At 39.2% G+C, this 25,116-nt stretch overlaps 1 protein-coding gene across 1 annotated transcript in view; it reads right to left on the bottom strand.

Annotated features, from left to right (window-relative positions):
* Positions 1 to 25,116, bottom strand: part of LOC136864121 (dolichyl-diphosphooligosaccharide--protein glycosyltransferase subunit 1) — a 271,291-nt gene that overhangs the window by 14,132 nt on the left and 232,043 nt on the right. The window contains exon 10 of the mRNA XM_067140725.2: positions 5,719 to 5,908. Within this exon, the coding sequence (XP_066996826.2) occupies positions 5,746 to 5,908 (163 nt within the window). The 3' untranslated portion in view covers positions 5,719 to 5,745. The remainder of the gene's footprint in view (positions 1 to 5,718; positions 5,909 to 25,116) is intronic.

Here is a 25,116-nt window from a genome sequence, read left to right as displayed (position 1 = left end):
GTCTCCTTCCTTAATTAAAGCCCTTATGAATTGTTTCATTAAGCCAAGCTGAATGTGGAGAGGTGGCACCAAAACTTTAGGACTCGCAGGCTTTGGCGAACAACATTCTTAGAACCGACTTCCAAACTTTCTTGAGGTGGCCAGTCCTTCTTAGTCCAGTGATCAACTCGTGCTCTGCTATCCCACAGGCAAAGAAAGCACGGAAATTTGTTAAAACCAGATTGCTGACCCAGCAGCATAATAAGAACTTTAAAATAGCCACAAACTTGCCAGTTGTGTTCACTGTAGTTCACTCGCAATAACATCAGTTATTGGGATCATTTGTGTATGATTCTTTGAGGATCACTGAATAGGCAACAGGCACTGAACCAAAAACGTTTCCATTACGAAGGAGAACACCCTTTAAACTTAGCTTGGAAGCATCAATGGACAGTCTCTATTCACTTGGATCACATTTTGAAGTTTTAGCATAAGTTCTTTCACATTATTGCAATATACAAGGTAGCCATCTTTGGAGAAAAAGGGATTTAAATTCTATTTTGCATTGTCTGTGCCAATAGAACGATATTTTTGGATTCTTTCTTGGAGTCTAGAACCCAACAACTCAACTAAATCTGTAGAGAGGGCAACATCCCTCACCAAGTCATTTAATTCACTCTGGTTAAAACATTCACGTTCTGCAGCAGATGATCCTGGTAGGTGGCAGAGGCGAATTTCCCATGCATTTGATTGATGTTTCACATCCCCTGTATTTTCAATGAAAAATAAATATTCATTGCTCATATTTTCATGGAAGTTATTTATATAAAATTCAAACACACAGTTATCGATAGAGATGGAAGTAAGGAGCGTGGCTGGTTAGAGACTGTTACTAATTATTGCCAAACTAATCCAGAGATGGCAGCATGATAACTGAATCCTTGTTTGTTGATGATCTGTTCCGTGAGGATGGAATGCTGAACGAACAGCCACATCCGTAACGAGGGCCGTGCAAGCTGAAATCCTGTAAGTTAACGCGCGTGGCCGGGATTTATTTGTTATTTTGTGAAATACTGGATATCTTGCTTGTGAACAGTTCTTTTCTTGTGCTATAAATGATGATATATGACAAATGTGTGTTGTAGTATTATAAATAATTTAGATTTGTGTGCTTGTAGTGTAAATATCAAACGAAGAAAATGTGGGAGTGGTGCGATTTTGAAATGACATCACACCGATCAGAAAGTAGTTGATCAGGCATGGATGTAGGAGCGCCAGGGTCACTCGTTTCTACCGCGCAATCCAAACTGAGTTATTCTAACCATTGTGTAAACGATTATTAAGAGAAACATTTAATATGCTTTCTTTTAAGGAGAAAAGCATAATTATAAATGAAGGACAACCGCGTCCAACTATGAATGTAACTACATAACTTAAGTCGTGTGTTCGTCATTTCAACACAATTTATGAAATTGGATTGGTGGATGTGATATTTTAAATAAACTTTTCTGTTGGCCCTGTTTGCTGTTTTCTCTTGAGAAATGTGTTTGGAATGACTCTGTTTGCGTTGATGATTATAAAAAAAATTCAGTTACATCCCCTAAACCAGAAGTCAGGAGTCGCTACTGGTAGGTAGTCACTGTCACTAATTTCAATTTCCATCACTTCTATATCAGACTTGGATGAAAACCATTCAAGATTTTCTGGTCGCACAGGGATTGGTACAACAGGCTCACGGGAAACAGGTAAAATGACTGACTGGAGAACTGGATACACAATTTGCGTTTTATTTTCAGAATTGTATCTCTTCACATCATACGAACAGAAGTAGCAGTCATTACTATGGTTTGACTGCTCTCTCCAAACCATAGGTATTACAAGCCGTTGACCCAATGACGAAGATCTTCAATGCGTACTCTACATACTTTGTGGGGTGTCCAAGGTTTACTCTGGCCTCAAAGTTTAATTCAAAATAGGCAATATATGATTTTTTTTTTTTTTTTTTTTTTTACAAAATCTGTAATATTATGCCTTTGCTTAGGCAATGTGTATTTCGCACATATATAACAAAAGTGGTCTGGATCATTTATACACAAGTGATGCGACATGGTAAATATACTTTCGTACTGAACTACAAACTCACAACATACTACTCCACAACACAGCTTGAAACTGATACCTTTTCCAGATGACACACACTAATGCAATGTGAGAGAAACTAAGACAGTTTTCAAAAAGAGGAGTGGCTATCTATCTCCTACATATAAACCTAAGATGGCAAGGGTGCACGCTATCTCGATCTAATTACCTGAGTTTTCAGACAAGAAATGTTGAAAGCATTCTAAATACATTTGGTGTTCAAATCCTGATATCATAAAATTACACATGGTAAAGTATGACAGTTAACATAATTATTCTTTGGGCATACGAAAATTACGCTATAAAGAAAATAAAATTTAGAAAAATTAAATGGTACGTGATAGGAACATTCTGGCTTTGAATTTGAATTCAGCATGCTAAACATACCCCACAAACAAACTTCAGAGGCAGCAAGTTCATTGCAGACTTTTTTTTTTTGCTAGTTGTTTTACGTCGCACCGACACAGATAGGTCTCAGATCAAAAATTGGATGTATGGCTTTTCAGGCGTTTGCTCTAATAACCAGCATTTCGTCTTAGGTCTGACACTAGACTCGCCAGAGTGGGATGTGTCAGACCCTACCTACTGATGCTGGGGTGTATGCAGGTGAACTTATCAGAAGCCTCTTATGTGGCACAGTCTGATAACTGCATACGGGAGATAAAACTCCACAATGGAATTAATGCCCGCCTAGCAATTCCAAATGGTAATACTAAATTCCCATGAAGGGAATTAGATATTTTTGATATGCTCTATTGGTGGAAAAATATCTAATTCCCTTCATGGGAATTTAGTATTACCACAGATAGGTCTTACGGCGACGATGGGACAGGAAAGGGCTAGGAGTGGGAAGGAAGCGGCCGTGGCCTTAATTAAGGTACAGCCCCAGCATTTGCCTGGTGTGAAAATGGGAAACCACGGAAAACCATTTTTAGGGCTGCCGACAGTGGGGTTCGAACCTACTATCTCCCGAATACTGGATACTGGCCGCACTTAAGCGACTGCAGCTATCGACCTCGGTTCATTGCAGACTTGTGTAATCTAACATTAATCAGTCCTTGTTAAAAACACACATACATTTCAAATTGTTTTAAACGGGCAAGTTAGCTGTGTGGTTAGGGGCGCACAGCTGTGAGCTGCATCCAGGAGATAGTGAGTTCAAACACCACTGTCGGCAGCCCTGAAGATGGTTTTCCAGGGTTTCCCATTTTCACAGCAGGAAAATGCTGGGGCTGTACCTTAATTAAGACCACGGCCGCTTCCTTACCACTCCTAGGCCTTTCCTATCCCATGGTCGCCATAAGACCTATCTGTGTCGGTGCGATGTAAAAAAATTGTTTAAAAATTGGGTCTATGAACTACTGTGTTTGCATCCTGAGATAAAATGCGATCTTGACACAATTAGCTGATGAAAGTCTATTGCAGTTGGCAACAATATCTTATAATGATTATGTCAAGTATGACCTATGGCTTGGCCTTCAGCAGGACGTTCATATAATTAGAGATCTCCAAGATCTTGGATCTAAAATTTCCTATCCTACAAGATCCCTCCAGCCAAACTTTTGTCGTCGTCATAAACACATTAATTTTTTAATTAACTGTTATTAATTATAATTAATTAGTAATAACCCCTTGAAGGTCACAGCGCAATATATTGCGTGTAGTGGTAAGTGACGTTGTGGTTACGGCGCAATATACTGCGTCGGAATTTGAAGTGATATATCTTCATAACTGTATGCCTTTGGACGATTGAAAAACAGATAGTTCCCGACATCTATTGGCTATTTTCTGAAGTCGTTAGGTTATTGTTATCACCACGGGGAGCACTGGAAATGAAATGTTTTTAAGCAGATGTCTTCAGCTTTAGTGAGTCAACTGCAAACAGTTGAAAATGGCTGCACCAAGTCGAGCTGAGCTGACTTGCTTACAAGCGACGATACAGTTCGTGAAATTCGTATGAATGATGAATGTGATTGTTCAGTATTTGAAGACAGTGATGAAGACGATGTAGGAGGTATATCTGGAAATAATTCAAGTGGTGAAGACTTAAATCAAAGCGGGAATGAGGTCTTACAGCCGCCACGTCTGAAGCGAACAAAGGTAAATAAAGTGCCTTATCCCCCCCAAACGAACCAGAAAGAAGACCACCTTCAAGAGTGTGCCGTGTGTGTTCACACATCAAGAAGGGAGAAAAGGAACCCAAGGACTATCTACCATTGTAAGGAGTGCAACAGAACTATTTCCCCTGTACCTTGTTTTGAGGATTATCATACCAAAAAACATTACTAAAAATGATGTTTCGCAATTTTTGTGCGTAACTAGTTGTTTTATGTCTTGTTAACATACTGTGTTAAATTCATTCATTTCATTAAAATATGATGCCTCTTGAGGGTTGTTTCACAAACATGTGCAAAAACACAAATTTTGGGGTGTGCAGTGGTTTAAAAAACCTGACTCTCAAAGGGTTAATTATTAATTCTCTCATCTTTAGGAAGGTTTGATATAGTTTTCACTGTACACATGGATACACAATGTAAAATGCCCTGATTTTGAGAAAAATTTATCTACAGTACTGTTTCCTATCCCTGTTGGATAGTTTTTATTTGTGTATTCAATAGTATGTTTTCTCGCTTAACACATTCTTTGATACAGATGTCGATTCCCATAGGGGATGTGTAATATTTGTTCCGAATGAGTAAATTTATAATACCAATATAAATGGTCCGTTATTGGACATTATAAATATTACACATCCCCTATGGGAATCGACATCTGTATCATCTGATGGCCAAGCAGGCATCAATTTTTAGTAGTGAGACAGAGTGTCTCATAGTGCATTGGCACTGCCGGTGGCTACAATTAACCTAAGCAGTGGCCTCCACGGTATGCACTAGCCATGCGTCTTGGTAGGTGTGCCAGGTACCAACTGATGAGCCCAGCCTAGCACACGGGGGCGAAACGCTGGCAACCAGGAATGAGTTAGCTGGAAAATTTATAATGTCCAATAACAGACCATTTATATTGGTATTATAACACATTCTTTATCCTTGTTTCCTGCAGAAATGTCTTAACGAGGTTTTACTGCACTTAACAAGTAAAATGCTAACTCGTGTCCTCATCTCGAGGTGGTGCAGCTCTTTTCAGGCACACCCCCATTGGAGGTGAGCTGCGTGTACCAATTCAACCACATACCAGCCCTCCTGCCATTCTTAAATTTCTGGCAGTACCAGGAATCAAACCCGGGCCCCCCGAGGACGGCAGCTAATAACACTAACCGTTACACAACGGAGGCGGACACTTAACAAGTTACTTGAGGACAACATTGTTAGCCGACTCGCCCTGCATAAAGGATTTGTCTCTTTAGAAATAAACTCTCAATTCAGCAATCCTATCCTTAACTTCTCTACCAAATTATATATTTGACAAAGATATTTTCTGCATAGAACCACATTTTGAAATTCATCAGAAAATCATATATATCTTTCATTTTACATGCATAAACTTTACAAAATGTAAAATTTTTAGCCTTTGCGAGTAACATCAGACAATAGACCTTAAGGTCCTTTCTATAGTAAACAACTTAATTCCTAACAAGCTTACCTTTCTAATACAACCCTAAAACCTCCTTTACTGAAAAGATCTCACAATGTTGTTTATCTTTTCTGTGCACTCGTCTTTCTTTCTGTTGATCTGGTTTTCATAGTCCACGAACTGCTGGCGCATTATCTTTCCAGGAGCCAGCTTGTCAATATACAGATTCTGATGCTGGGTGTAAAGATCCTTCAGTTGTCTGGAAAAAAGAAAAATACTGTTTGTACAAAGTAGTAGAACATAAGAATATTAATTGTTTTATGTATCTTGTTTTACATCTCGCTAAATTCAATCAATGTTTTGGAGATGCTGAGATAGAGGAATTGTGCCCTGCAGGTCTTCTTTTACTACTGGTAAATTTATCAACACGAGGTAGGCATTTTTGAGCACCTTCAAATATTACTGAATGAGTCAGGATTGAATTCACAAACTTAGGTTCAGAATGCTGACACACAAACATATGAACTGCTCAGGCCAGCAAGTAGCGGAATCTGACCCCTTGTGTTGGTGTTGACAGCAGAAACATGTTTGGGTTTGACAATGATGTCTATAGTATCATTTACATTTTGGAACAAGCAACAGGGTAGTGAACATCTCAGACATTCTGAGCTCTTGTGCTCAGGTGACTAGGACTAAACAATCTACGGGTGGTCCCTGAACTGTTAAAGGGTGAAGACACTCAGACTATATATATGTAAGATAGCATCCTACTTCACAGAAATTTAGTAAGCATGCTCAGAATGTTCCAAATGAGCCTAGGACTATGGGGACTCCTTGAGAACAACTTGGCGAACAAAATGTCTTATGGGGCTTATGGAAGATAAAAAAATATAACTAACCGAGCCACCAAAGAGGATTCATCTGGATGTGTTGAGAGTTAATAATGTTTGGGTAAAAGGAGATAACTAGCACGAGATAGGAAATGACAAAATGTTCCAAAAAGCAGGAAAAGAAAAGTGTGGAGTGAGACTGTTCATTACAAAAATTAGAGCATGCATCATAGTTTCTGTTAAGCATCTACATGGATTATTTAAGAAAAGGCTAAGAAAACAACAGATAGGAAATCTGCCACCTGGGTGACTGCCGTAAATGCAGATCAGTAGTGATGAATGAATGAAGTGGATAGATTTGGCAGTTGTGGGGATTAGGATGAGAATCATGTCAGTGTATTCACCATTTGAGGGAACAACTGAAGATGAAGTAGATAAGTTTTATGAAGCACTGAATGTCATCATTGTCAGGGTCAACAGTAAGGATAAGACAGCGTTAATAAGCAACTTAAATAGGAGAATTAGAAATAGAACGGAAGGATATGAGAAGGTGATTGGTAATTGTGGAGAAGATATGGAAGCTAATACGAACAGGAATTGTTTACTGGACTTTTCTGCTGACATCAGTTTTGCAGTTGTGAATTCAATCTTCAGGCTTAAGGCTATTTGCCGTTATACACAGGAGGCTACGGGCACCATGTCTATAACAGGATATAATGTGATGTTTGGGACATCACTGAATGTTTTTAATTATTGAACTATATATTTAATTGATAATATGTATATATTTAATCACTGATAGGTCATTTTAAATTAATATGTATATATATAGGGCTTTCATCATCCATTTCAATCATCATTTCATTTCTTTGTATCGCGGCTATAACGTATTCTGAACGAACAAATTATTGGGTAAAGTATTTCAACATCACGCATATTTATAACTTGCAGTAAATTTTCCAATAGCCGTTGTGAGGTGACCAGAGTCAGCAGGCTAATTTCAGCCCAGTTCCAGGAAAAGTACGTCATCGAGGTTACGAGAGACCTTACCCTCTCCACCTCATGAAAAGACAGTTGATACATTATTAACACCCACTTTTCAAACTCAGCTTCGAGACGCTTTATTTCAGCGGGAAAGTTCAGCCTATGTGAATGAACGTAATGAAGCAATGTGATGGATTGACAGCTATACATCGGAGAAGGGATGAGACCTCGAATCTTACTGGACCATGTGATATGGATGATGGAAGGAGACTTGTGAACTGATAAATACCACCGACAAGGGCTGGAGAGGACTTTCATTCGGACAGCCGGACTTTCTCATTTATATACTTATTCATTCTACGTCTACACATCGGAGAAGATTTTAACTTAGTTCACTTCGCATCTGAGTATATTCTACTCAAAAGTTACTCTCATTGGGACTTGTTATCTCAATGACGAGAGGTAGTCAACGGGAGACCGGTTCTGACTGGTATAGGGGAGCAGAGCTTTTATTATGAGTTTAGCTACGCTACTTTTCCGTAATAAGGAAGAATACAAGTGTATTCTCTCCATGAACATAACCCATGGTGGTTTTGCACTTAAAATTAGGACTCATTACGACTTTATGTAAGGAGTACAGTAGGAAGTGCTAAGGACAGGAAATGTGGATGTAGGACTGGAATTCAACAACAGATGAGGCAGCCTGTACGAGAAATCCACCCATCTTCAGCTTCAAGACAACAGAGTCTACATTTGGTGAGCTTATGGCATAAGTTACTGCAAGTCTTCGCGCAACAGTTCATTTTCTTAGAGTTAATTTCATTCACTTTTTCTTTTGCTTCCGTAAGTTCAGATTTCGTTAATACGCTGTTACGTCACGTTTTCATCTTAATAAATAGCTGTTTTAATTTGTATTTTATGAAATGATTATTAATGATCCTTAAATTCCAAGTTAGTGTACTTAATGATTTGTGTTCCGTTCACCCCACCCCTGGGAGTTTTTTGAGTCTCATTATGTAATTTTATTTATTATTATTATGAATTATCTACTTTTCTTTTCAAGCCATAAGCTTGAAGACTGGCGCCCTTGGGATACTGTTTCTGGAGAAACAATGACATATCATTTATTTATTTAATATTAAAGTGACCCGCCACGCTATAAATTTGTCATACATCTGTGGGCAAAGTGGGTACGTCACAATATCATAACTCAAAGTCTTTTAGGAATGTATGGGTATACTGGAGATACACATGACTACTCCCGGTCGCCATCTTGAACTTTAATTTGATTTTATTTCTATAATTGAATTTTAATACCGAACAAAAATGAAATTTATAGCTTATAATAGACCCATCTAGTCGTGTTCTACAGCCTTCTGTGGACCATTCTGTACACACCCGTTGTACTGCTGACACAGTTTGTAGCACACGAGCAGCAATTTCCCGGATGGATGCATCGCGCTCTCTCATGCCAATAATGCTCACTCACTTGATGGTATGGTTCTGGCATACATCTGCGAGGCATCCTGCATGTCTGCTCAAGTCACACCGGTTCATTACCTTCGGTTTATAGCAACGAGAGCCGCAGGCACATTTTACCAGTCGGTGGTGGTGTGCCCAGATATCACTGTGAACCTTGAACCTTACGGCCGACATGGTTCAAATGCTGATCATTTCCTCAGAACATACTAATGCACATGTCCTGGGAATATGAACTTCCTATCTCTAGGCTTTGAAGGTGTTCTGGTTTTTATGAACATGAGTGTAGTAATAATAATAATAATAATAATAATAATAATAATAATAATAATAATAATAATAATAATAATAATAATAATAATAATAATAATAATAATTTCATGTGGCTATTCCTAGCCTGGTGCAGCCCTTGTAAGGCAGACCCTCCAACGAGGGTGAGCTGTATCTGCTGTGTATGGGAATTGTGTGTTTTTGTAGTGAAGGATAGTGTTGTATGTGTGTTGATGTAAGAGCTGCAGGAGAGTTAGGGAAACTATAAACACCCAGTACCTGAGCAGCAGAAAGAACCATTTAAGGTTAAAATCTCTGTACCGGCTAAGAATCAAACCTGGGGCCGCCTGAACCGAAGGCGACTACGCTGACCATTGACCCTAGGAGCCAACCTTTCTGGGATGAAGATCTGGTTACAGAACTGATAAAGGTGACATAATTTACCATTTCAGATATTCTCACACATCCACAGACCCATCTCGCCGTGTTACCATTTCTTCAAATCACCAGTCATTTAAAAATATCACCCCTGTGATGGTACGCAGTAATGGATCACAGATCAGAACACAATGCACCAAATTCTCGTCGTTCAGTTCATGCAGAACCCATATTTTGCACATACTTAGGTAACTAAATTTCTTTAAGTGCCTGTCTACACCAGCACGAAATATGTTCAGAACTGGCGCCATCTCCCGAATTGTCAGCCATCAATTGCTTACAATTAACTCCTTTATTCTTTCCATGTCTGCTGTGAGTGCAGTTTGTCTTTTAGGGACAAATTACCTGATCTAAATGGCAAAAGCCACTTGAAAAGGCTGATTTGTCACCACATCTTTTCCATAGTGCATAAATTTTCATTCTGGGCCGTGAGATGGTTTTACCCCTTATGGTAATAAAACAATATAAAATGACAGTCTTTCTGTAATTTTTCAGCGACAGTTAATCTATATTTCATTATACGACCACTGATATTAAAAACTGACTCAGCCACAAATTACACTTGAAAAATCTCACAAGTGACTGATATAAAATTTCAAAAAGACTATTTCATTTCCACTGTCTACGGACCTGTGGCGCATTTACCCTTAACAACTCAGGTTAGAATTAAATCAGGAAACTTGGGACATAACTGGGAAAGGGAGGGGATGTTCCGAGTGAAAGTGCATTCCTCCTGTGTTGTCTTGACTTAGAAGATAAAGGAAACTTGTGCCATACAATCCCAGGCAACATGCTCGTATGTTTCCACGACTACAGTATTCTGGTAAAATTTTTAAATAGGCCTATTTTTACACTGCACCAGGATTACCGTGTTTACTTGTGCATTAGACCCCCCCCCCCCCTTGGCTTTTTGAGACAAAGAGAATGAAGAAAATAAATCTCGCATACAAGACCCCCCCAACGTAATTTGTCAGAGAAGAATAACAATTCCGCTTCGAAGTGGGTACACGCCTTACTGCAGCCATGATGACATCACACCAATTTATGAACAGTTTTGTCCATACATCCACACAATGAAAACATGCATCAAAGTCATGCGGTACTTCTCTGTCTCATAGTAAAGAAATGTCCTGCCTCCGTAGCGTAGGCCTACTGCAGCTCTGATGATGTCGCACAAATAGGTGATTAATTTTGTGTCTGGCTCGCGCATTGCAAGCACACATTAGTCATGTATATAATTAGCTGCCATTCTCGGGAGCCTAAGTTTGATTCCCGGTACCATATTGCCAGAGATTTACAAATGGCAGGAAGGTTGATTTGCGGTAAAAGTGGTAGGCCTACATGCAACTCACTTCCACTGGGGACCTGTCTAAAACACAGCTGCACCACCTCGGGATGAGGAAACTAGTTTACTTTAGTTAAATATGCATGGTTGCTGCTAATAATATACCAGACGACATCATTAACGAAGTGATCGTTTAATATCTCATAACTCAGGCCAATATAGGTTTTTTTTTTTTTTGGAGAGAAGTAGGTTTAAAATGTGACCAAAAATATCCGATCATAACGATTGTTTTACTTGCCAACGTACCTCCCGAATAATAATAAATAATAATAATAATTATTATTATCATTATTATGTCCGACTCGCTGGCTGAACGGTCAGCATACTGGCCTTCGGTTCAGAGGGTCCCGGGTTCGATTCCCGGCCAGGTCGTGGATTTTAACCTTAATTGGTTAATTCCAATGGACCGGGGACTGGGTGTATGTGTTGTCTTCATCATCATTTCATCTCATCACGACGCGCAGGTCGCCGACAGGCGTCAAATAGAAAGACCTGCACCTGGCGAGCCAAACCCGTCCCGGGATATCCCGGCACTAAAAGCCATACGACATTTCATTTCATCATTATTATTTTACGTCCCCACTTAACGATTTTCGGAGACGCCAAACAAAACATACTATGCGTTAATAGAAAAATTGAGACAATGACCGTACAAAATTAAACATTATGACGTTAATACTCATTACCGCCACCCCTGTAGATATCTATAAATGCGGAAAACTTTCCTATTTACTTTTTTTTTTGCTAGGGGCTTTACGTTGCACCGACACAAATAGGTCTTATGGCGACGATGGGATAGGAAAGGCCTAGGAGTTGGAAGGAAGCAGCCGTGGCCTTAATTAAGGTACAGCCCCAGCATTTACCTGGTGCGAAAATGGAAAACCACGGAAAACCATTTTCAGGGCTGCCGATAGTGGGATTCGAACCTACTATCTCCCGGATGCAAGCTCACAGCCGCGTGCCTCTACGCGCACGGCCAAATCGCCCGGTATTTACTTTTTAATCCTCCCGCTGTGGAACTTCTGGCACTATGCGGGCACTTGATAGCATATCTAACCTAAACAATGCGGTCTTTCTTATCTTATTTACAGCTGTTTGGGTAAATCCTGATGTGATAAATGTGGAGAACAAGCACGAAATATACTTTAAAATAATGGTTTGGCTTTCAACATCCGCGGTTATCCAAAGAACGCTTCCAGTCTGTATGTATTACATTCGGAAGTACAACTCGCAACATACGCTAGTTATCAGCTGGTTGTTTGGCACGCTTTCCAGTTTCTACAGCACGGCTTTATTCGGAAGGAGTAACTTCCGCTACACATACACCGACTGGGAATATCAGAGATCATCTCCAGAAACCATTAGGTAATAGATTCTCACTGTTTAGACTCTGTAGTTGGGAACAAAACTATTTTTAAAAAAAGAGAGAGAGAGAGAGACGCGATCTTGATTGCCCTCGATGCATGGCTGACAGGATGGCAGTAAAATCTGCGTCATTTGGAATGACATGCCGGTAGCAGGGAAGATGGCGGCACAAGACGATAATTCAAATGAAAGCAGTGATTAGGTTTGCTCAGGTTTACTGTGTGGTAGGCCTACTGCTCAACTGACAGACAAATGACTTGGCCATTAAGTTCTTTTGAATCAGTATTGCATAATATAATACTATAACCTTAACCCTTTTCTCTACGGGGTTGAGTAGGAAGTGAGACGAATCCTTGTAGCGAGTTTTTACAATGTATGCTCTTCCTGACGTCAACATCAGAGGAATTAATGAGATGAAACGAATGACGTAATATGAGTAAGTAAAACTGACTATAAGTTTATTTACTTTATACAGTATGTAGGTCTAAAAGTCGTGTTCACCATTTATTGTCCTTTTACATTTAGAAATACTGCCTTCCAACAAAATATAGCCAGTATAACTCAAATACATTAATAATTTTGTTAAAGAATAGTGTACAATGTTTACATGTATAATTTATAGCCTGGAAGCCATTTGTTCACTGCAAAAAAATTTGAGGTTATTGCATATTGGAACCTCCCCCCCCCCACCTTACTCTTTTGGCTGTAAAAGTGGGGGAAAAAAAAGGGGGTCTAATATGCAAGTTAATATGGTAGTTACAGTAAGAATTATTACTGTGCCATTCCACTATTCCATCAATCAAGCTCAATCTAATTAAGATGGACGCGATTACTAGTAATGAAATTAGACACAATGAATAAATTACATAAGATGTCAAGGAATTGAGAGTAACGCAAAGTCGGAATGAATAAAATCGTGTTGGCAGTGACCAAGACAAAATAGATATTCGAATAGTTAAGAACAATACTGTTTACAATTACAAATGAAAGCCTAATTCAACTGCATGGACATGTTCTGAAGGAGAAAAATCGCATAAAATTCTTAAAAATTGAGAAGAAAATAAGAAAGAAAAGCTAAAGGATGCATATAATCAATTTGCGTAAAATAGTAAAATACACCAAATAAACTGATATGCAGCGGCAAGCTTGAAGAGCAATGACAAGGCCGTGATTTCAAGAAAGAACATTCGCTATATTGCACTAGAGACGATAGCCAACTATTACAGCCATTCTTTATGATAACAAATTGAAATTTCTGCAGACATACTGGAGATCTGATAGAAACATTGCTAGTATACAAAGTTATATTTAGCGGAATCCAATTAGATAATTTATGATAGAAAGCTTTGAAAGTGTTATAATGTCACAGCTGATCTCATCATTGTATTCTGTATTTTCAATAGAGGTTTTGAAGGCTTGCTAAGAAGATTGGAAGTCTAATATCTGGATGATTGCGAGCTAGACCGACATGGCTCAGATGACCCCTGGTTCACAATGACGTCAACAAAGTCGGCCAAGCAGAATGACCAGAATCCAGAGCTGTAGAGGATGACCAAATGATAAACATCATTCCGAAAAGTGACGGAAAAAGCTAAGCTTTTCTAAAATCATGTTTATAAATAAATAATAAGGTTAGGATGTCTGTAATTAAAGCCTATATTGGTAGATGTGTGTGTTTAAGTCTTCAGAATGACTTAAATTACATTATATTCTCGTGAGTGATTATTTATGCCAATGATATAAGGGAATAGGTAGTCTTCATCAAATACAAGACAAACTCAAGTTAGGGAGTGTAATAAAGTGTTACAAGGACGGTTTGAAAAGTTCTTGGAATCACCGCTAGATGTCAGTGCTAGAGCAACGAGGTTCCCGCGCAATAATCACATGTCCTTTGTGAGTGAACACGTGGCGCGTCAGTGCTCTAGCTGCAGGAGTGTGGTAGTGATGACTCTTTGTTGTTGTTCCCACGTAGTGATTAGTGACAATGGAAAAAACTGAGATTCGAGCAGTGAATAAATACTTTGTAAAGAAAGGTATGAAAGCAAAGGAAATTCATGCCGACTTTCAGAACACACTGGGGGACTCTGCTCCTTCATTTTCAACTGTTGCCAAGTGGATCAGCGAGTTTAAATTTGGTCGGGAGAGCTTCGATGATGATCCGCGTAGTGGACGGCCAAAAAGTGTTACGACCCCAGAATTTATCGCAAAAGTGCATAAAATGGTCATGGAGGATCGTCGAATGAAGGTGCGGGAGATTGCTGAAGCTGTAGGGATGTCTTCTGAATGGGTATATTATATTCTAACCGAAGAATTGGGTATGAAAAAATTATCTGCAAGATGGGTGCCACGACTCTTGACATTGGACAAGAAATGCATCAGATAGAAAATGTCCGAACAAAGTCTGGCCCGTTTTCAGTAAAACGAACAAGATTTTTTGCGCCGGTTTGTGACTACAGATGAAACTTGGGTCCACTACTATACCCCAGAGACAAAACAGCAGTCAAAACAGTGAAAACATGCTGATTCACCACCACCAAAGAAAGCGAAGGCAGTACGTTCGGCCGGAAAGGTCATGGCCTCAGTTTTCTGGGATGCAAAAGGCATTCTGCTGATAGATTATCTTCCTACTGGCCAAACAATTACGGGGCAGTACTATGCAAACCTCCTAGACCAACTACAGGAAAAGATACGCGAAACAAGGCCTGGTTTCTAAAGTTATAAACTTCATGGCCGTTCCGTACTGAACCGAGAATTACAAAAGTAATTTTATATAACAGAATCCACCTTTTCAATACGTAACTGTTGCACATAGTTTCATTTTAATTACAATGATACCGGTTTCGACACGTATACAATGTCATCATCAGCCATAGATAAAACCAAGCAAGTGAATAGATTTGCATTTAGCAACAAGACACACAGACAAGATAAAATAAGTGAATTATCACATTTAGAATAGTTCCTGTAAAATGTCTACAGGTAGCTACACGTTAATAGCGTATTAGTCTTGTACATGAGCTGGAGCACTTTCTGTGAATTTTTGCTTTGATGTGATAATTTTTTTGTGGACACATTAAAATCTTGTTCATAATACGGTACTGAGGAATATTCCGATCACTGCTGGTGGCATGGTCTTCTTAATTTGAAGTTGTGCTGTGGGTATTAGAATGTACATGTAGGTCCTATTTTATTGTGGGACCGAGGTTCCTCGGTTCAATCGGAACGTAAAACCTAAAGAAAACAGAGAGCTGATTTGAGTTGGAGTTCTGTAGAGGGCAAGTCAAATGAAGCATGGATATAGACAATCAAACGATGGAGACTCGCCTTGCTGCAGTGTGCCGGGAAGCTTATACTGTGGAGAGGAGTAGGCGACTGAACCAGGTTTGCGAGTGATGTGGTAAGGGGAGGGGAGGACAGGAAGGGAGGGGCTTGGAGAGGAAACGCCTACAGGGGAGGTGTTGGGGGTGGGTCTGGAGGGCTGTGTGGTGGGAACGTGTAGCAAGGTAAGGTGTTATGTAATACGTGGAAGATTGAATGCTTTTTCGTAAGCTTAACATGTTTAAGAACCGTAATAAGGAAGTCATAAAGAATATTTGATTTCTCAGAAATTTCATTTAAGTTTAAATTAGGGTTAAAAAACTGATCAAGGTGTATAAAGCCATTTTCGGTGACATCCAGGAGAGGGCCTTTTCCTAATGTTCTAAGAATCTCCAAGTCTTGGTCTATTGTAGTAAAAGTATGTTTTGTGTCATGCGTATGTTGGCCCACTGCCGAAAACCTATTATGTCTAATGGCATTAACGTGTTCCATGTACCTGATTTTAAAGTTACGTCCGGTCTATCCTATGTATATGGAATTGCAATTATTGCGACTAAACCTGTATACCCCTGACCTCAAAAAGGTGTTATTTTTGTTTGTGTTAGAGTTGTGGATTATTTCAACATTCCTATTGTTGGTACGAAAGGCTATCTTGATATTATGCTTCTTAAAGATGTTGGTGACACTGTAAACATTTTCATTAAAGGTGAAAGTGGAATATGCAGTAAGGTTGTGTTTTCCTTTTTCTAGCGTTGTGTTAGGTCGGTACTTGAATTTATTTATTATTCTATCAATGAAATAGTCGTTATCTCCATTGAATTTGGCAATGGAACGGACGGTGTTTAGTTCTTTCTTTAAGTTTGCTTTTGACATTGGTATTTTAAATGCGGGGTTGACCATGCTGTTATAAGTAGCGCATTTGTGTGTGTGTGTGTGTGTGTGTGTGTGTGTGTGTGTGTGTGTGTGTGGAGTCCTGTCTTATGATTATTGCGGTTTGTGTGGGTTTTCTATAAATACTGTATGTTAGAGAAAATGGGAGCCTGTTTATTGTAAGGTCTAGAAAGTTAATTTGTTTGTTGGATTCCGACTCAAGGGTGAATTTAATATCTGGATCTATTTTATTGAGGTTGTCAAGAGGTGTTAGCACTAGTAATCCTATCATCTAGTATTACCAAAGTGTCGACATATCTAGACCAAAATAGGATATTAGAAAATGTGTCATCGTTATCGATTATTGTATGTTTTAAGTAGTCTAGATATATTTCCGCTAAGATCCCCGAAGCCAGCGACCCCATTGCCAGTCCATCCTGTTGGTATATGATACTGTCGAAGGTGAATTAGTTATTATTAATTACTAATTTCAGGACATTTTTTTAAAAAAAATATTTGGCTTTAGATCAGTTACAGACCAAACAGCCACCTGGATATTACAGCACACTAGTTTGAACTTTACAATTCATTACAAGTCATTGTCACAGTGTAAAATATATATACATATAAAAGACATAGATGTTGCACATCATTACATTAAAATCACATACATTTCCATAGAAAATCAATCAAATTTGTAGACAAGTTGTTTTTAAATAGTTCCCAATAATAGTATACACTTTTTGGTTTTTGGTCGCCAGTAGTGTATTTATACAGGTTGGTAACTGTTGCTTAGCATGAAGTAGAGCTGTAATAAACACATTTTGCTGTTGGTGGTAATGTGCACATGCAAAAAAGAGATGGTTTATGTCCTGAATCGACTGGGCATCACAGGAACTGTATGGTGTGTCCACTACGTTGATGCGATAAAGGCGACTTCTAAAACTTCCGTGATTGAAGCGCATTCGAGTGATAGTCTAGATAAATCTCCACAATGGAATTATTGCCCGCCTCCCGTATGCAGTTATCAGACTGTGCCTCATAAATAGGCTTCTGATAAGCTCACCTGCATACACCCAGCGTCAGTGGGTAGGGTCTGACACATCCCACTCTGACGAGTCTAGTGTCAGACCTAAGACGAAACGCTGGTTAATAGAGCAAACGGCTGAAAAGCCTTACATCTGATATGTTTTTGACATGCTCTATTGGTGAAAAATATCTAATTCCCTCTACGGGAATTTAGAATTTTCCATTGTTCACGTTAGGTGTGCATAGAGTGCAGCGCAATGCCCATTCCTTTCTCAGCACGCTGTGCATTGTGCCACAGACAGTGGAATTTCTCTGACATTTGTCACCCCGTATGGGGCGACATATGCAACCATCAGAATTCAATTATTAATGGCAAGGAAAATAATGTGGTTTGGAGTCTATTATTGCTTTATTCTTACATACTGGTTGAGATTTAGCATTTAGCCTTCATGTGAATAAAAAATGTTTCTGCAAACCTGAGAATGTTCCCCAGTAATAGTCACTGGCAGGTGATTCGGTTGAATCATCGCCCCATGCAGCACTGGAATTTTTGCTAGTGTCCTCATTACACAAACTACTGTCGAATTCCAACTAGGTGGCATCACACTACCAATCCTAAATGTCAACATCACTTGATTCAATACTCGAACCCTCTTCAAGCTGTTTCTTCTATCTCTCTATCGGTAATCATGGCTTACTCAACACAGAAACGGATAACACGAATTAAATTCTTGTCACAACACTCTAAATTACAAGGAACTCGTTTAAAGGCGCGTAAACCAACAGCTCACAACACAGAGCACAGTGTTCCACAACAACAAAGGTAATGTTGCATAGTCAACCTAACAACCATATGTCACCCCAATGGGGGGACACAAAAATAGTAACTTTGAACATAAATTATGTCTTTGATTATCATCTACGAATGAAATTACAAACATCCGTAGCCCACAACAACTTGAAAAATGTATAGTGCATTTCCGCAGTTTACCACGAAAAAAGCAAATGTACACGTCGACGCTAAAGTGCTAAGCTGTAGAATTATCCCTTTTCTTGCAATTCCCTGAAACGTCAGATGGCGATGTCCATCAATTCCGATGATAGATTTACATAGCGTTTGAATCCCACAATAAAAATCTTTATGAAAATAACAATAATAAGCCCCGAAATCTAGACGGGAAATATATATCAAGAGTCCTGCAGACTGGCCCAGCCCATGAGCTGCTTCGGCAATAGATTGCAATGGGCTTTGAAATGCTCGAACATACGAAGCCTGTGGCGTCATCGCATGGGCCGGTCTGGGCCAGCGCTCTGTCATTCATACGCGGTGAGCCAAGGACAGCGCTGTGGTAATTCCATGGGCTGACTGTTTCAATGTGTACAGCGTACTGCGTGTCAGCGGAGTACGTTGCATTACAGTCGAGTGTAGACGATCAAGTTCGCTTTGGTTTTCAATTTGACTTCACCGTCTATCCTGTTATCGGAAACGAATGTGGACTGTAGTTCCAAAAGAAAAGAAACCGTGGCAAAATAAAAACGTGAAGTAAAAAAAAGAAGAAACAAACGAACTAAAAACCGCACAACACAAGACTTCTGAACCGGAAACTAAACCTAAAAGTCGTATTTGGTTGGTATTCAAGCTGCAGTTGACGGTGATGGGAAAGATGCTAATTTTATGTGCTGTACGATCTGCGGTGAATTTTATGTATACACTAGCAGTTACCCGCTGCATCTCGCGTGGATTTCGTAATTTGATAAAAGTAATCGTTCCTCAGTACTGTACTAAGACATTGTCTGAAATTCCCTAAAGCATAAAACCTCACTAAAAATCTACCACAGAAACTCTTTGTAAACCACGTTTGTGGTATTGCCCCTTGGGGCTAAGACGACCATGCAACATAAAACTGTACACGTGAGAACGTCTTCTCTCAAGTAAAAAGTGTATTTTTAAAGGAGATTCCAAATACATTTTTCCACATCTGTAACATCTTCAGGTTTTGAGATGTAAGTATCCGCATAAAAAGAATTCAACCCCTTTATCAACCCTTCCTCCACCCCCACCTAAGTGGATTTTCCGAAAGCAAAAAAAGACATGTTTCTTTATTTTTAAAGGACATCACAAGTACCAAGTTCCATGTCTGTAACATGTAAAGTTTTTGACATACACTGTAGATATTCCGGTACTCATTTTAAAAATTCACCTGCTTTTTCAATTCTTTTCAGTCCCTTAAGTGGTTTTCCTACAACAAAAAATATGTGTTTATTGATAAAAGAGCTGGCAAATACCAATTATCACGACTGTAACATCTTCAGTTTTTGAGATATTTGTATCCTCATGAAAAGAATTCAACACCTATTTCAACCCTCCTTCCCCCCCCCCCCTACCCGAAGTTGATTTAACCCCCAAAAATAAGTGGGGTTTTTTATTTTTAAAGGTGATTTTATACCCATTTTCATGCCTGCAACAACTTTAGTTTTTTTTTTTATAGATATAAGTATCCTCATACAAATAATTCAACTAATATTTCAGTCCTTTCATCCCCCTTAAGTGGATTTTACGAAACCTAAACATATTTCTTCCTTTTTAAAGGAGACTCTACATACCAATTTTTACGTCTGTAACAACTTTAGTTTTGGAGATATCAGTACCCTAATAAAATTCAATTCCCTTTTCAGTCCCTCTTACCCCCACGTTAAGTGGTTTTTCCAAAAAACAAAATAATACCCGTTTTTTTATTTTTAAAATATTTTTTTGCTAGTTGCTTTACGTCGCACCGACACAGATTGGTCTTATGCCGACGCTGGGATAGGAAAGGTCTAGGAATGGGAAGGAAGCGGCCGTGGTCTTACTTAAGGTACAGCCCCAGCATTTGCCTGGTGTGAAAACGGGAAACCATGGAAAACCATCTTCAGGGCTGCCAACAGTGGGGTTCGAACCCACTATCTCCCGGATGTGAGCTCACAGCTGCGCACTCCTAACCGCACGGCCAACTCACCCGTTTTTTTTTTTTTTTTTTTTTTAATATTAAAAATATCAATTTTCACATCTGTAACATGTGAAGTGTTTGAGATATAATTTAGATATGTTTATCTTAAAAATTCACGCCAACCCACATTTCAGTCCTTTTTACCCCCTACCCCCTTAAGTGTTTTTTCCGAAAACAGAATAATATATGTCTCTTTATTTTTAAAAGAGATTATAAATACCACTTCACATCTGTAACATATTAAGTTTTTAGATATACTTTAGATATGTTCAGGGATTGTGTGTACCAGTTTTCGTTGACAGCTATGCCCGAACGTGCACGCATAATCTCGCTGCTGCAGAATCCTGGAGCTGACGTTGCCATGGTTGGGGCAGTTCATTTCTTTGTCCGATTCCGAGAGCAGAGGTAGTGTGATGCCAATATCTTCATAACGGTTGGTTTTAGGCATTAAAACATGGTTTTCGGGCCTGTAGGGCTTACCGAGTTTTGTTCTTTGTGTCAAGGGGCTGAAAATGATCTTTGTCTCGACCTTGCACGACAAATTCGATATTTCGCCTATAGTAGCCTATTATTTTTATATTTTTCCCGTCACCCCCCCCCCCCACCCCAAATTGTTTTGAAAATAACGTACAGCCCATGTCCCTCAGGGATAATGTATATTTACATTAGTAAAAGGATTTTTAGAATAGTTCCAGTAGTTTCTAAGATTACCCTCCAGATATACACAAACTTAAAACATTCGCACTTTCTCTTTATTGTATTAGTACCGTATAGATTAAAGGAGTCGGACTGATTTTGTCTTTTTGGGATTAGATAAAAATCTTATGAACAAGGTGTGTTTGAATGACACGTATTCTAATATTTGCGTGTCATCAGACTCCACGACTATGCCACAACCTGCCAAAGTAATGAAGTTTTCTTTTCGTGGACTGAAGTTCGTGATGCTCCTATTCCAAGAGATGAGCTGGAAAGATATTTAAAGCAAAATTGTGGAATGGAAGAAGATAGATATAGTGTCCTATTGAAGAACAAATGAACAAAACTATCCAAAATTTCACCAGATCGCTAAGTATTATGTATGCAAGCAACAAGTTCAGCTTCAGAGAGAAATTTCAGTTCAGCGGGCTTCATTCTCAACGCACGACGGTCTCTTCTGCAACCAGACAATGTTGATGCTCTTCTTTCCATTCACAGTAATTCCATTCCACCGCCATTAGAAATGACCAATAAACTACGCACACTAAGTAAAAGCTATGTTCAGGTTTGTTTTTGTTGTTGGCATATTGCACGTCATTTCAGTTTGTCTTTTATTTTGAGGTAAACGCGAATGAAGTCCCATGAATATGCTTTGTGTTCTTTAGATTCATTTTCAGTCGATTGCAGATGAATATTAGTTTATAACAAAGTTTCTGTTTGTTTTCAATTATTATTATTATTATTATTATTATTATTATTATTATTATTACAGTGCAGGAGAAATCTATACCATTTATTTTCAAAATGCGATTAGCCTACTTTGAAATGTGTTATTAGCGTACGGGAATTCGTAGAGTGAGCGATCCGAACAGTAGTGTGACGCGAACATTTCGTTGTGCATGGCGCACATATTATTGTGGAGAAGTGCTCAATGTTATTCCACTGAGCCCGCCCAGTGCGGTGGACTGCGGTGGGCTGTATGAGACCAGTAGTGTGGGCCAGTACGCGGCCGCGTCAAAAGAGAATGGCACCGCACGGGCTGGGCTGCCGGAGCCCGTGGGTTTGAAGTGCTGTGCGGTGGGCCTGGCTGCAGGGCTCTGATATATATGTCAGCTATCCTGGACACGGAAATGGCGTACTACTTTTAAGAAACTATTATGAGATCCACAAATTAAGCGTAAAGTGAATTACTATCTGCATGCGAAATATCAAGAGTACACTGCATTTCTTTTTCAACCTTCTGAATGAATCTTCCTATGCCTTTTATCTTTTATTTTGTTGTAAGTGTAGACTTTATTCCATCTTCTGAACTTCACATCACAATCTTGAAACTGATGATCTGTAATAGTTTCTCTGTATACAGAACACTTTCTGAAAAACCACACAGTAGTGTATGGGTTACAAACAACATTTCTCAACATATCGCTGACTGAAAAGTAACTGAAACCTTCATTATTATGAAGTTTCTTCACTATAGATTCAAAATTCACATGCGTGACACAGCTACAAGTTCCATGATCTCTTGCTTGGGAGTACTTTATCCAAAAGGCAACTCTTAAATCCTCTGACTGTAAAGCAGCTCAGAAATGTTACTGCTTTTAAGCATCAATATGAATTTATCATGAATATGTAACTCCCTTCCAAGAATAAGGAATGTTTGAAGATAAGAAGTGACGAGCACTTCTTTTTTTGCTATGAGCTTTACGTCGCACCGACACAGATAGGTCTTATGGCGACGATGGGATAGGAAAGGCCTAGGAGTTGGAAGGAAGCGGCCGTGGCCTTAATTAAGGTACAGCCCCAGCATTTGCCTGGTGTGAAAATGGGAAACCACGGAAAACCATTTTCAGGGCTGCCGATAGTGGGATTCGAACCTACTATCTCCCGGATGCAAGCTCACAGCCGCGCGCCTCTACGCGCACGGCCAACTCGCCCGGTACGAGCACTTCTATACCAAACCCGGGAAACTAGAATTGGAGAATGATGTAACTAGAAATCCCACCCCCTTCAATGAGGTAATATGAGGAAGTGACAGCGAGGGTACAATTAATTCTTATAAACCACCCAATGGATTCCCTCCAAATTGAAAGGCCAGACTCTGTAGTTGCAACCTGCACAGAAATACTAGTAAATCAGTAGGGCAATATTGTCTCACATTACTTGAGCATTTCAATTGTGAGGGAGTGATGTTAATCAAAATCTTAGAACAGTGTCAAGAGACCACTTTCCAGAAGTGAAGTGTAAAAACACAAACACAGTTTTATAGCCACACAATATGCTTGCATGACTAATACACTCAGCTGTTTGCCTCAAGCATCTTACGGTGCCACTTGTTGACAATGTTGTGAACTTAATTCATCTAGGCAGTAGTAATAATGGTTTTACGTCCTACAAACTACTTTTACAGTTTTAGGAGGTGCCGACGAATCAGAATTTTGTCTCGCAGGAGTTCTTTTACATGCTAATAAATCTAGCGACACAAGGCCGATTTATTTCAGCACCTTTAAACACCACTCGACGGAGCCAGGATTGAAACCACCAACTTGGGCTCAGAAGGCCAGCACTCTACTCTGAGCTACTCAGCCCAGCTTCATGCAATGAAGGAGTGATCATAATTTAAGGGACATACATTTAATATACTATCACAATTAGTCAGACGAGTTAATAGTGAATTAGGTATCATTTCTCAGTCATTCTGTACATAGTGAATGCAGTTGTCACAGTAGAAAGCAGGAAATAACATGCAGGTGTGATGCAGGAGCAGTTTTAACACCAAAAATTGCAGAATTAACACTGTTGCCACTTGAAGGATTATTAATGAGTTAAACCCCCTTTCATAGTTACCTTCATTGGAAAGAAAAATCAGATATCACCTAATGAGTGGGAGATCTGTGACATGCATTGGGCTTATTAGGAAAGGATAACTAGTGGATATAATTACATTTTTTTTTAAATGTTGCACCGACACAGATGGGTCTTATGGCAATGATGGGATAGGAAAGGGCCAGGAGTAGAAAGAAACCAGGCGTGGCTTTAATTAAGGTACAACCCAAGCATTTGCCTAGTGTGAAAATGGGAAACCACGGAAAATCATCTTCAGGGCTGACAACAGTGGGGTTCAAACCCACTATCTCCTGGATGCAAGCTCACAACTGCGCACCCCTAACCACATGGCCAACTCACCCGTTTGTGGATATAATTAGTTATAAGTTTAAAAGAACTGACAACAGGTTCAGGATATAGAAAGATAATAGGTGGCATACAGGGATGTTGTAATAGAAACAGGGAAAAGTGAACTTCCTGGTGGATCATCGGGTCAGCTTGTAAATGTAACAAGAAGGCATATAAAAAATGGCTCAATCAGGTACTGGTGTAGATAGGGAATTGTACATACAGCACATATAATAAAGAAAAACAAATCGTCGTAGAGTCAAGAAGATATCATGAGAAGATTTTGGTAACAGCCTGGAAAGGCTTGGTCAAGCGACAGGGAAAATCATCTGGGCAGTAATAAAGAATTGTAGAAAGGTAGGAAAAGAAGAAAATGATTACAATTTTGGATGAATCCAATGAACTTACTGTAGACCCCAGGGAATTATTGGCTAGATTGAAGAGACATTTTGAAAAATTCCATGTAAATGGAACTCTTTCGGTTGAATTTCCAAACAATGGAGTTCATGAGGAGGACAGTGATGTCAGTGGAATTACAAACAAGGGAGTGGAAAGGATGGTAAATAAACTACACTGTCACAGAGTAGCAGGAATAGATGAATTCAGACCTGAAATTGTGAAATATAATGGGAAGGCAAGAATGAAACAGCTTCATGGAGTAATGGGATAAGCATAGTATGTTAGA

This window comes from Anabrus simplex, chromosome 2 (assembly GCF_040414725.1).
Source record: "Anabrus simplex isolate iqAnaSimp1 chromosome 2, ASM4041472v1, whole genome shotgun sequence".
In the NCBI taxonomy this organism is placed as follows: domain Eukaryota; kingdom Metazoa; phylum Arthropoda; class Insecta; order Orthoptera; family Tettigoniidae; genus Anabrus; species Anabrus simplex.
Note: the sequence above shows the minus strand (reverse complement) of the source record. Positions and strands in the feature narration are given on the sequence as shown.